Genomic DNA, 13720 nt, shown 5'->3' with positions numbered 1-13720 from the left:
GGTCCACATGTGTTTTCACATTCTATCGCATACATCTTCAAGTCCGGGTATCTCTTAGGCCAGCATATCACATCGATTCAACATGCAGTCTACTCGTGGAGGGACGCGACAGATCGCGGAGGTGCTTGTGGGAGGAGCAGACAGACAGATTTCCAGTTGATGAGAGAGAGAGGTAGAAACAGAGAGACATACTGATGGAGAGACAGAGAGAGACAGAGAGAGAGAGACAGAGAGAGAGACAGAGAGAGAGAGAGGTTGTGTGTGTGTGTGTGTGTGTGAGTCACGTGTGCAGTCTCAATTGCACGGGACAGTTTCAATTGCACGGGAGAGAAGGAACGTACAGTCAGGATGGTGGCAGCATCGGCGAGAAGATACAGGCAGCGCTGACGAGTGTAGTCGGTGGTCATCGCCTTGAAAAGGCAATACAACGTGGAGTTGAACGAAGCGGACGTCAAGAAATCCGTGTATCCCGCGCGACACATGGCAGCGATGCGGTGATTTTCACACACACGTTCACACACGTTCACACACACACACACACACACACACACACACACACACACACACACGCTCACACACACACACACAACACGCACACACACACACACACACACAACACGCTCACGCACACGCACACACACATTCGCATGCATGTGGCTCACAGATAAGAGACGCAGGCTTCGCAGCAGGAATGGCGTGTTTCCCTCCTGTGAGCGCCTGAGCTCCTCCATCGCCACGTCCACCTCATCCTAACGCACGTACACACACACACACAGACATGAATCTGCATGTGAGGTGTGGATGGTTTGAACCAAATGACCACGGGAGAAAGGTGGAGGAAAGAGAAACGGGTGTTGCGATTTTAATGGACTACAGAACACACTTTACAGACGTTGGCGAATCAAATGGATCAAACAAACCACCAAGCAAAACAACGCCTCACAACACAAGCTACACATGCTGTCTCTCCCACCCTCACCACCACCACCACACTCACGCCAGCAACGAAAACACAGCAGAATAGGCACGAAAATAGCGCAACGAGAAGGTAGTGGCAACACCCGCGAAGCAACTCATAAAGGGAAGAAAACAGCAAGAAACGGCACGCTGAGCGAAAAAGACAGCAACTGCCTGGTTGTCGCTAACTTCTCTGACAAACAACCCCCCCCCCTGCACACACACACACACACGTTACTCTGAACAGCAGCAAGGGTGCAGCAACACCGCACACATGCACAGCAGCACGTAATGTGTGTGTGTATGTGTATGTGGCAAGTCAAGTGGTCAAAGTGTAGCCAGTGGTGTGCATTCAGCGGCGGCGACTCACGTTGGGCTTGGCGGCGGCCGTGCTGGGGACGGTGCCCGCATTGCTGGCTTCAAGGCCCCTCCCGCCAGCAGGGGTGTGCAGCCCCATTCGTGCCGGCGACATGGCAGGGTACCCAGACCACATGTTCGGCCACGCCTGCGCAGGCGCCTGGTACTGGTGTTGTTGCTGCTGCTGGTGTTGCTGGTGGTGGCGGCGGGCAGCACGGGAGACGGCCGTGTGCACCTCGCCTGACCGTCGATGATGATGGTGGCGGCGGCGGCGACGGTGTGATTGGTCGGGGCAGTGAGGGAGGAAGTGAGCAGGTGAGCAGGTGAGCAGAGGTTGAGAGGAGGCAAGGTCAGCAAGGAAACAAGCAACAAGTCCTTAACAGACGAACACAGACAGACAACCACATACACGAACACACACACACACACATGCACGAACACACACACACACACACATGCACGAACACACACACACACACACACACATGCAGACAGCAACCTCACCGTCGCTGCGGACGTCGAGGTTGGCGAGGATAAGCGAGTAGCTCTGTGCAGCCTCAACAAATGCGCCAAAGGGCCCCTCCATCAGCCGGCTGAAGAACAGGCTCAGAAACTCGTGCCGCTATCACAACGCAAAACACGTTGGCGTTGTGCGTTGTGGCGTGCGTGCGATGGTTTGAAGGTGAGCACAGGTTATGATGTACAGGATGAGCATTTCGAGAATGCAAGCACGAGATACCCACGAAGACGCACAGCTGGGTGCACGCGCGCGTGTGAACAAACCTCTGTTGGTTCGAGGATGCTGGCATAGGCAAGGGCCATCTGGAAGTTGTGCGCCTCCTCGCTGCGACGAATCTCACTGCGGAAACGAACAAACGGGGAATGTGACGTTGCAGAGAAGGCGGAGGAGGGGGGGGAGGAAGCATGGGGTGAAAAAAACAAAAACAAAAACAAATTAGCGTGCGCACAGCATCGTGTCAGCAATCAGGTTGGTCGATGCACAAAGCAAGACCAAGATCAAGGGCGAAAACAAAAGCAAGAATGAGGGCAAAAACGGCAGCGACAAGAATAAGAGCAACAGCAAAAGCAGAAGCAATAACAACAATCCCAACGACAATGATCACAAGAGAAACTGGCAACTGACATGTCTTCGCGGGTCTGTGCGTATGCTGCGTTGCTGACTTGGTCCATGCGGTGGTCCTCCTCCTCGTCCTCAACAACATCATCATCATCATCAACACCGCCGCCGCCACTGCCGTCCATACGCATGTCGTCGTTGTATTCTGCAATGCGCTCGTACACGTCGCTCAGCCCCTCGCGGCCATACATGCCACCCCGCTGCTGCAGCTCGCGCTGGTGCTGGCGGTACTCTGCCCCGGACACGGCCCGCGCCATGGCGTCACGTGCGGTGTTGTAGTCATCATCATCCTCTTCGTCATCCTGCCAGTACTCGGCATCAGCACTGCCACGTGTGCGCTGCTCACCAAGCTGCTGCCGGAGCAACAGCACGCGTTCGCGCATCTGCCGTGAATGGTGGTGGTGGTGGTTGATGGGGAAGACACAAGCAGAAAAAAAAAAAGAGTGGGTGAGAACAAGGAAGGTGCACATCAAGGGTGGCATGGGAAGGGCACACGTATTGCAGCAACAAAGCGTAAAGGGAAAATGACAATGCACGCGCGTGTGCATGTGTGCACGTGCACGTGTGCGTGCGTGTGCGTGCGTGTGCAGTAGCCAACATACCCTGTTGAGGTTGTCCATGAGGCCGCGCTGGCGAATGACAAAATCGGCGTTCTGGTCGCCCTGCTCCATCGCAGCCTCAATTGTGTTCTGTGTACAGTGAAGCCCAGACGTACAGAGGCGCAAACAACACACAGCCATACACACGGTGAGCCCTGGATCACGCCTGAAGAGATCTTCAAAACTGAGAAGACAGGATATCACCAAAACCACCACGCAACAACGCCCACCAATCATGCATGCACATGTGTGTGTGTGTGTTTGTGTGTGTGTGTGTGTGTGCGCGCGCACGTGTATCTGTCTGTCTGTCTGTCTGTCTGTCTGTCTGTCTGTCTGTCTGTCTGTCTGTCTGTCTGTCTGTCTGTCTGTCTGTCTGAGTGTACCCTGTATTGCTCCTCGAGGCGGTGGAGTTCATCGAGCTCGTCCATCATAATGTCCTGCTCAAGCTGCCACTCTGCGGCGTCGGCCTGAGCATCGGCGCCATCGTCATCGCCCTCGCCCTCGCCGGCCATCGTCGTGCTCATCTCAGCTGCAACAGAGGGCTCCGTCGTCGCCCCAAGTGCAGGCGCGAGCGACACAGACCCTGCATGCCGTGGCGCCGGTGGCAGCAGATGGCAAGGCGAGGAACAGTGAGCAAGTAGGTGCACACGTGACGCAACGACAACAGCGAGAGGAATAGGAGAAGAAAGCACCAAGAAGAAGGGGGAGAGGAAGCGGAAGAAGAGCAAGAACGACCAAGAGGAGGCAAGACAAGAATCAGACCACCACCACCACCACCACCACCATCAGGAGTCAAGGCTAAGTGTGTCCCGCCTCACTGCACCTGATCGTGGGGAGATGCGCCCTGGAAGGAGGTAGCCTTTCTCGTGGTCCAGGTTGCGCAGCACCTCGTCAATCTCCGCCTGGCGCAGGCCAGACAGCTCGTCCTCCCGCGGCCCAATCTCCATCCCCATCAGCCCGCGCCGCTGCCGCCGCTGCCGCTGTTGCTCTTGTTGCTGCTGTTGGACATCCTCGTCATCGTCGTCGTCGGCGTCTTCCTCCTCCTCTGGCACTTCCTCAATGCCGTCTGGTGACCAGCACACGCGAAGGACGCAAAGAGGTGAGCAATCACCTCCAAGACGGGCCAACCAATCATTCCCGTCCTCTCGAAATAAGAAAATCCAGGCACGCACACAAACGCACATGCACGCACGCACCAAGCAACAACACAAACACGATCAAGTACAACACGCCCATGCACACACACACGTGTACGCTTACCGTGGTATGCGGCTGAGCGCTGCCTGCGTTGGCGAAGCTCCTGCGCCTCACGAATGACGCCGTGCCCCATCGCCCGCAGCTGCTCAACCCGCCCAAGCAGCGCCTGCAGACACAAGATTTCACCCCCCGGGGGGATACACGTAGTAGGGTGTTGTGGATGTGGATGTGGTGATGGTGATGGTGATGGTAGCCGTGAGAAGAGTTACATGGAAAAGATGTGCGGGAACAGCACGAATCACAGTGTTGCGAAATTCAGTTGAATGGAGGTACAATGTGTCTTTGTCTGACACTGTGAGTGGCATGCACACAAGACCCATCCAAACGAAACACCGCATGCAACTACCACGGGTACGTACGTCAATTCTGCTGTTGATGCCGCTGCCGCCTGCAGAAGCGGACCCTTGCTCATCTTCTTCGTCTTCGTCGCGCTCATCCTCATCCTCGTCTTCGCCTGTCCCCTGCTCGGCTTGCCCAAACTGCAAACACACATGCGCATTGTGCATCGGTACACGCGTCACCAGTATGGCAAGCAAAGGTAAAGACGCACACGCACATGCACACACACAGACACACACACACGCACATGCGGACAGACAGACAGACAGACACACACACACACAGACAACACGGCCAGGTCGCAGAGCACGGTGGGCGTACCCGCAGGGCGCGAAGACCTTCCTTCTGAGCACGCAGCATGGCCAGGAGTTGCTGTGGGCAGACGCACGTACACACAGGTCAGGCAGGTGACGTCAAGAGCAAGTGAGCATAAGGGATTAATGAGCTTGTTCAACAACGCACGACCGGCACAGTACAATAAGAATACAGGAACACAGCGCGGCTGATGGCCTCAGATGTGCTCTTGTACGCGTGTGCATGCGCGTGCGTATGTGTGATGTCATGTACCTGGTGGCGCTGGAGTTCCTGAGAGAGCTGCTGTGCAAGCGCCTCACGTGACTCCTCCGTCACCTCATCTTCTTCCTCGTCCTCCTCCTCTTCTTCCTCGTCCCCGTCATCGACACCCTCTTGCTGTTGCTGTCGGCGTTGCCGTTGCTGCTGGGCGCCGTCTTCTTCGGCTTCGTCTTCACCGTCACTTTCGGCTTCGTCCTGCTGCTGCTGGGCTGCGAGCATGCGCTGCCGCTTCTGCTCCAACAGCGCCGCCCGCTGCTCCTTCAGCGCCGCAAGCTGCGTCTGTACACATTCACACACACACACACAGGCGCATATGCACACGAACGTGGATGCAACACACCAGAGCACGAATGCATAGTGTGGCAGTGTGTAACATAGGCAAGGCGATTTGGGGGGGGGGGGGTGAGCGTGGAAGGCGCACATGTCGAGCGAGAAGGCCGAGCAAGGTTGTGCAGCGAAGAGACAAAACAAGTTGCACTGTCACACCAACACAGGACACGAGCAATATTTGAAGACGTACCCTTAGGTCTGCGAGCTGCTGCTGCTGCTCCTGCAGTTCGCGATACTGCTCCTGAGCAGCCTGTCATCGCACAGGTGGGCAGCCAGAGAAGCAAAAGTCAGGCAAGGGTCACACCTAAACACACCCAACACCCCCCAAAAAATTGTGCACATAACACAACACTCACGCACAGACATGTAGATGCACACTCTTGAATGCAGACGTGCGACGTTGTACGCACGCTGTTTTGTTGGAGTTGTTGCTCCTCCTGGATGAGACGGTCACGGAATGCTTGAAGCTCAGCGAGACGTGCACGCTTCGCCTCAAGCTCCCTGCACACACACACACACACACACACACACACAAGGACAGCCGCATGAGCAGTGTGTTGAGTGCATGAAAGGAGACAGTTGGTAGCAACTTGGACAGAAAGTCATTAACAGCATAAGAGCACAAACAGGGCAGGTGACCATGTTCAGCGACATGCCATGAGTTCTTTGACCCACCGCCGGGCTTCGGCCACGCGGCGAGATTCAACGACATCATCAACCGTCTCCTCCTCATCACCATCATCGCCACCCTGCTGCTGTGGCTGGCCGCGGCGGTGCTGCTGTGCGCGGTTCAGGTTCAGGCTGTCGTTGGCGTTGCTTCGGACGGGCGCACCGCCACTCTGGGCACCTTCCTGGCCAGTCGCACCTTCGCCAGCGGCATCCTCGTCCTCCTCATCGCCACCGCTTCCCTGCTGTTGTTGCTGCTGCTGCTGTTCCTGCAGGGAGCGCAGCTGCAACAATTGCTGTCGCATGCGGCGCGTCTCGTGGAGCTCCTGCAGCAGGCGGTCCAGCTCAGCGCGCTGCGTCGACGACTGCGGCAGCGTCCGTGCAAGCTCGCTCGCCGCCACCACGCTCTCTGTTGCGGTAAGAACGGAGAGCGAGAGAGAGAGGGGGGGGGAGAGGGGAGGGTGTATGTGCATGCATGTGTGCGTGTGCGTGCGTGTGTGTGAGTGCGATGATATGAATCTCTTGTCCATACATTGATACCAGACACAAGCAGCGACTACAACAGCACAGAAAGAGCACCATCCCGAACAGCGCGCACGATCAGCAGCAGCAGCAGCACAGCACACGATCTCGGTTCACCTGACCTTCAATGTTGTCGAGGGACGGCTGAGTCGCAGCATCGCCACCATCATGCTGCTGCTGCTGCTGCTCGTCGGTGTCATTGGTCTCATCATTCTCATCGTTCCCATCGTTTTCGTCATTGTTGTCGTTGTCGTCGTCGCCGGTGGGCATGCCGAGGGCGTGCTGGAGCATGGCCATCTGGTCCAGGTCAACCCCGAGCATCGGCAGCACCTGCGCCAGCTGCTCCCGGCCCAGGCCAAACAGCTGCTGCTGGTGCTGGTGCTGGTCGCCGTCGTTCTTGTCGCCCCCTTGACCGTCATCATCATCATCATCATCAGCAGCAGCAGCAGCAGCATCCTCCTCGTCCACGTCTTCACGATCGCCTGTCATGCCCTGCAGACCAAGCAGTCCTTGCATGGCCATCAGCGCCTGCCCAACATCGTCGTCGCCACTCGCAGGCTCCCCCTGTATCAAGAAACATGCACGCATCATCAGGTGAAGGGGGGGGGGGTGTTGGGTGCGCGTGCGTGCACGTGTTGTGGCGGCGGTGATGGGGTGTGAGCAATATGCTGTGCGTGAGCACATCGGTGCAATTCGCGGAACATGTGTTGGTGTATGGAAAGCGAACAGGGCAAAAGCGCGAGCAAAGGGAAAAGCGAGAGCGAGAGCCAGTGGAGAGCGAGCAGGGTGCGCCAAACATACGCGGAGGGATTGCAGGAGCTGGAGTTGCTGCTGCAGCTCTTGTAGCTGCTGCTGCTTCTCGGCCAAGCGCTCGTACTGCCAGTGGTCATCAAAGTGAAGGGGGAAAAGACACAACAGGGCAGAAATGGCGTTAAGAATGCATGGAGGTTGCGACACGTACACACGTGTGCGCTCAAGTTGCCTTCAGGGATGCACAAATTCCACAACATGTGCAACACGCATGCATGTGCTTCCACGTGCACACGAGTGTTCATACAAATGCAAGCATGGATAAACACACACACACACCAACTTCCTGCGGTAACTGACCTGCATCTTGACGTCCCTGACGGTTTCGCGGAGGTCATCGGGCAGCTGCTCCACAACCGCGTCCGGCAGAAACGCAAGCTCCTGCACACGTAGCGCATCGTGGATGTGTGTGTGTGTGTGTGTGTGTGTGTGTGTGTGTGTGTGTGTGTGTGTGTGTGTGTGTGTAAAGGTATGCATTAAGGGGAGCTGAGAGGTGTTTCGGAATTTACATCAGGCAGGGTCCTTGACAAGTGAGAACACACACACACACACACACCTGCATGGAGAAGGCAGCGTCCTCGTCGTCATCATCCGCGTCCCCTTGTTCCTCGTCTGGTTGCTCCTCCTCCTCATCATCATCATCGCCATCAGCGTTGTTTTCATTCTCCTTGTTCGAATCATCATCTCCGATTTCTTCTTCTTCTTCTTCTTCTTCTTCTTGTTCTTCATCATCATCATCTTCTTCATCATCACCATCCTCATCCTCATCCTCATCATCATCCTCGTGGTGCTCATCATCACTGTACTCGTCGTCCTCCTCCTGTTGTTCTTCCTCATCCTCTTGCTCCACCAGTGCATCTGCAGCGCCACCCTCCTGTGCGCTTGCCTGGTTTCCGAAGATCTCACCGCCACTCCCGCCCGCCAGCATTGCTTCAAGCTGTGCATGTGTGTGTGTGTGTGTGTGTGTGTGGGAAAGACCCATGTCAAGAGGCAATAACAAGTAACAAGTCAGGGAGCGAACATTGTGAGCGTGGTGGGCTGGCGCTGTTGTGTGCATGCGCACTTGTGTCGTTGTCTACGTGCTTGTGGATGTGTGGATGTGTGTGTATGACTGGTAGGCAGCTGCCAACGCCATGTGGCAACGTGGTTGTAGTGTTTACGCATCTGTAGCCCTTGTGCAGCGTTGAAGCAGCATGACAAAGCATCATGCAACACACCTGACGGGAGAGCTGTTGCAGCTCCTCACGCTGAGCTGCCAAGTCCTCCACCTGCCCCAAGAACAAAACAGTCGTCGTCGACACCAGCATAACGTGAATAATGGCAGCTGCATGAGCAATGCTGGACACACACGCGCACATTCGGGCACACACACACGCACACAACGCGAAACGAGCACAAGCGCGATTTCGCTCACGTCGTAGCCGGAGGCATGTGTGGTGGCAGCATCGAAGCTTCGGTTCAGTCTACCCAGAGTCGACACAGGATGCAGCAACGTGCACGTTATGTTTGTGCGCGAGTTGTATGTGTTGTGTGTTGATGTGTGTGCGTGAGTTGTGTGTTGTGTGTTGATGTGTGTGTGTTGTGCCTTAGATGTGGACAAGATGTGAGGTGTGAGTCAGTGAGAGTGCGTGTCAGATGAAGGCAGCGTGCCATTCAAGCAAGCGCACCTGGAGTTGCCGCTTGAGGGGGATGAGGCTTGTCGCAGCCGGCTGAGGCGCGAGCTCGGAAGCCTCGGTGGCTCACTCGCCGGCACTCGCCCTGCGGGTGGTGGCAGTGTTCGTGGTCACATAGCGGTGTACGACGTGAGTAGGACGACAACGAAACGGGCTGTCATTGTGCACACAACAAGCTGCATTGTGGATACAACAAGGGACCCACTCGAAAGAAACGACGGCACAGAAACATGCGAACACACATGCGAACACATGCAAACACACACACACACAGACACGCACAGACAGACAGACAGACAGACAGACAGACACACACACACACACACACACACACACGAGCAGACAATCGACCTACCACCGTCCATGTCGGAGGCGCGTGTCCAGGCTTCACTCAACAGCGACAGCGCTGAGAAGATAATGGTTGCGGGAAGATGCTTGTTGTTGTTGTTGTTGTTGTTCAATGCTTGATGGCTGTTGTAGTTATCTCTGTTTTGTGTTTTAAAACAGCATGAGAGTGTCGATCGTGTGAGATTTGTAGCTACACACCGCACCACAAAACATCGCAACATAAACACATCACAACCACCACAACGGAGATCATACACCATCATCCATGTGCGTCAATTCGACCATCACCACCACCATATCCACGATCACAGCCAGTGCACCACCATCGACGCGCTCACCAACAGCAGATGAAGCAAACAAGCAAGGCACAAAACGGCCGCGGAAAGTTAGTGGGAAACATCGCAGTCGCTCACACCTGTCAACTTTGACAGGCACCCCAACAACAACAACAAAGAGAGAGAGGGAAGAATTTTTTTTTCTTTGCCCAATCCAATCATCATCAAACACTCGATTCCACACCCCTCTCAGCTGCCTCAGCTGCCTGCATCAGCTGCCTTGCGTCGTCCAGCCGCTCGTCATTTCCCCCCTCCTCCTCCTCGTCTTCCTGCGCCGTATCGCTGTCGCCCTCCCCTACTCAACCCTGCAACGCGCAACCTGAGTCATGAGCGTGGTTAAAGAAGGCTGGCTGTTGAAGCGCGGCGAATACATCTCCACTTGGAGGCCCAGGTTTGTTGTTTTGGTTTTGTTTGTTTTGGTTTGGCTTGTGCGTAGTGATTGTTTGCTGTGCTGTGCTGTTGTGTGCTGTTGTGTGCTGCTTGTGCTGCTTTGTGTGCGACTCTGTGCATATCTTGGATCGTGATGGTTGGTGACGTGTGTTGTGTGTTGGCGACACCCGCATTCCGTGTTGGGTTGTGGCGAACCAATGGGGACCACTGACTTGTTTTACACGATGCTGTTGTTGTCGTGTGCGGACAGGTACTTTGTGTTGCGCAGCGACGGCAAGTTCCTCGGGTTTAAGCAAAAGCCTGCCAGTGCCAGTGATCCAGCTGTCAACAAGTTTGACGTGAGTGTGTGTGTGTGTGTGAACGTGTACTTGTGAGTGTCAAGGGTGCCGTGTATCGATGTGTGCGTGTGCGTGTGCGTGTGCGTGTATGTGTGTGTGCGTGCTTGTATGTGCAGGCTCTCTGTCGGAAGGCCAGTCGCTGCTGGCACCGTTCTATCATCACTGCTCTCGCTTATCGCACATTGTGTTCACGGTTGGCATTGCAGATCAGGGATTGCAAGATCTCTGTCGAGGATGACAAGGGCAAGAGCGGGAAGTTCGGCTTCTCCATCCGGTGCGTTCATGTGATTGGTGTTGTGAGTTGGTGTGTTTCTGAGTGGCTGTGTTTGCGGTTTTGTGTGTGTGCGTGTGTGTATGTGTGTATGTGTATGTGTGTGTGTATGTGTTATGTGTTATGTGTTATGTGTTATGTGTTATGTGTATGTGTATGTGTGTATGTGTATGTGTATGTGTGTGTGTATGTGTGTGTGTGTCTGTGTGCGTGAATGTGTGTATGTGTGTGTGTCTCTCTCTCTGTGTGGTTATGGCTTGTCGCCCAAGCTTGTACACGACCTCCATCACCCTCCACCTCTTCTGGTCACTCCATCCATAGTCATGTGCTCACATGACGAACTGACGCATGCTGCCAAACCAACAGCTTTGTTCAGATGACGCGCGTGATTGAGCGTTCCTTCCATACAGAGTCTGCCATGGAGCGCCAGGAGTGGGTTGACGCCATCACGGGACTCAAGCACTCCGTATGTACTCCACCGCATTGCTCTCTCTCGTATGTGTGTGTGTATGTCTTTGTTCGATGCGGAAACAGGCTGGTTTGCTTGCCACCTGGCATACGTGAGCGCTTGCTTGTGCTCCGTACCATCACCCTCCCCAGTTTATTCTATCCCATCCAACTGACACGCTTCTACCATCGTCCTCGCCTTGTTCCACCACCACCACCACCACCACCACCACCACCACCACCACCACCACCACCACCACTCCTCTTTCCATGACGGACAGCTCGAGGGAGCCGGTGACTCGCGCGGCTCGCGGTCATCACACGACACCCGCGCCATGTCCTTCATTGGCGGCCGCCCAGAGCCCGCAGACATCTCCATGGACAGCTTCGAAATGCTCAAGGTTCGCCCCAGCGTGTGTATGTATGTGTGTGTGTGTGTGTGTGTAGGAGAGGGGGGTCATTGGATCATGGTAGCAGCGCCACATGTGATTACCTGTTCAGTCAGCCTGTGTCACACACACACACAGGCAGACACACACATACACATACACACGTTCTCTTACCTCACAAACGCACCCACTTACACTCATACACACCCACTTACACCCCATACACACACACGCACGCACGGCGCGTGTGTAGGTGCTTGGCAAGGGCAGCTTTGGCAAGGTGATGCTTGCCAAGCTCAAGTCATCGGGTGCCGTTTACGCGATCAAAGTTCTCAAGAAGAGCATGGTGCGTTTGTTGAGACGCACACGCACACACGCGCACACATGTGTAACAGACAAACCTTTGCTGCTCCTGCTGTGACTATTGTTTCCACGTGACCGTCATGCGTCGCTCTTGGTGGTTTATATGCATGTTCTGCTTGTTTTGTCCTAACACACACACACACACGCGCGCGCGCGCACACACATGCCGTCAATCACACCTCACGCGCACATGTCCCTGTTTTGTGTGGCAGATTCTGGAGAAGAACGAGCTGGCGCACACGTTTACGGAGAACTCCGTGCTGGCCAAGTGCTCGCATCCGTTCCTGACGTCGCTGCACTACTCGTTCCAGACACCAGACCTCCTCTGCTTCGTCATGGAATACGTCAACGGCGGCGAGGTGCACACGTGCTCACACGCTCGACGGTCATGTGGCGTGCTGCCGTGATGGCGTGTGTGTGTCGTGTGTGTGTGTGTGTGTGCGCGCGCGCGCGTGTGTGTGTGTCGTGTGCGTGTGTCGTGTGTGTGTCGTGTGCGTGTGTCCATGTGTGTGCGTGTACACGTGCGTGTGTATGCATGGGCTTCAACTTCCATACTGTTGTTGTCCCTGCCTGCTCTTCCCCTTCGTGAGCTCACCACCACTGCACCCACCCTCCCCTCTTGTAGCTGTTCTTCCACCTGCGCAAGGAGAAGAAGTTCAGCGAGGACCGCACGCGCATCTACATTGCGGAGATTCTGCTTGCGCTGACATACCTGCACGACCAAGGCATCATCTACCGCGACCTCAAGCTCGAGAACCTGCTGCTCGACGCCGAGGGACACATCAAGGTACACCAGCACGTGCGATGCGGTTGGCGTGGTGGCGTGGCAGTTGGTGTTGTGGTGCCGTGGACGGGGAAAGTTATTGGCGCTCGCAGGGCAATTTTATGCAACCTTAATTTGAGTGCTGTGTGTCTCCTTTGACAACGACAGGCGGTGCTTCCATTTGTCTCATCTCAGAACACTTCCTTTTAGGCGCTCACCTTCTCACTCACCCATTACACGCTTGATGCCACGCCATGGTTACGCCCTTCAGATTACGGACTTTGGTCTGTGTAAGGAGGAGATCACGTACGGCTCCACGACGCGCACCTTCTGCGGCACCCCAGAATACCTCGTGCGTTGGCCACCTGCTCGTGACGGTGGTGGTGTTGATGGCGTTGGGAGCAGGGCTGGAGTAGAGGGCTTTGGGGGGGGATTTGTGGTGCATGGAGAGTGGTACTCATTTCCGTGTGTGCAATGACGGCTTTTGATACTCACTCTTCCTCTTCACTCGTGTGTGTGTGTGTGTGTGTGTGTGTGTGTGTGTGTGTGTGTGTGTGTGTGTGTGTGTGCGTTGCATAGGCGCCTGAAGTGATTCTCGACTCAGACTACGGCCTTCCTGTCGACTGGTCAGTGAGCCGTGTGTGTGTGTGTGTGTGTGTGTGTGTGTGTGTGTGTGTGTGTGTGTGTGTGTGTGTGTGTGTGTGTGTGTGTGTGTGTGTGTGTGTTACATTCTCATTTACGCACCCACCCATACACATTCGCACTCGCACTCACTCATTCACGCTTCTTCACACACACACACACACACACACATTCACCCCCACTCTCTCTCACACTCACACTCACGCACTCACA

At 55.3% G+C, this 13720-nt stretch overlaps 2 protein-coding genes across 2 annotated transcripts; one reads left to right on the top strand and one right to left on the bottom strand.

The window, feature by feature from the left end:
- Positions 1 to 848: 848 nt before the first annotated feature.
- PTSG_08833 (uncharacterized protein) lies at positions 849 to 9949 on the bottom strand. The gene is made up of 23 exons (XM_004990163.1): positions 9908 to 9949; positions 9577 to 9707; positions 9216 to 9306; positions 8963 to 9011; positions 8766 to 8816; positions 8105 to 8485; positions 7849 to 7929; positions 7540 to 7614; positions 6861 to 7302; positions 6226 to 6625; positions 5961 to 6051; positions 5741 to 5800; positions 5215 to 5499; positions 4969 to 5019; positions 4668 to 4787; positions 4312 to 4414; positions 3875 to 4117; positions 3435 to 3634; positions 3055 to 3141; positions 2459 to 2835; positions 2098 to 2173; positions 1819 to 1936; positions 849 to 1554 (listed from the first exon to the last, which is right to left on the bottom strand). Exons 2-23 carry the CDS (start codon positions 9584 to 9586, stop codon positions 1310 to 1312), a joined length of 3636 nt encoding a protein of 1211 aa, XP_004990220.1. The 5' UTR covers positions 9587 to 9707; positions 9908 to 9949; the 3' UTR covers positions 849 to 1309.
- Positions 9950 to 10055: 106 nt separating this feature from the next.
- PTSG_08832 (AGC/AKT protein kinase) lies at positions 10056 to 13499 on the top strand (the record flags this gene model as incomplete). The annotated part of the gene is made up of 10 exons (XM_004990162.1): positions 10056 to 10295; positions 10545 to 10632; positions 10839 to 10906; positions 11270 to 11369; positions 11632 to 11751; positions 11993 to 12085; positions 12315 to 12461; positions 12728 to 12889; positions 13137 to 13217; positions 13470 to 13499. The coding sequence occupies exons 1-10, from the start codon at positions 10231 to 10233 to the stop codon at positions 13497 to 13499; spliced, it is 954 nt and encodes a 317-aa protein (XP_004990219.1). The 5' UTR covers positions 10056 to 10230.
- Positions 13500 to 13720: the final 221 nt, after the last annotated feature.

Source organism: Salpingoeca rosetta (genome assembly GCF_000188695.1).
Source record: "Salpingoeca rosetta unplaced genomic scaffold supercont1.25, whole genome shotgun sequence".
Classification (NCBI taxonomy): domain Eukaryota; class Choanoflagellata; order Craspedida; family Salpingoecidae; genus Salpingoeca; species Salpingoeca rosetta.
Note: the sequence above shows the minus strand (reverse complement) of the source record. Positions and strands in the feature narration are given on the sequence as shown.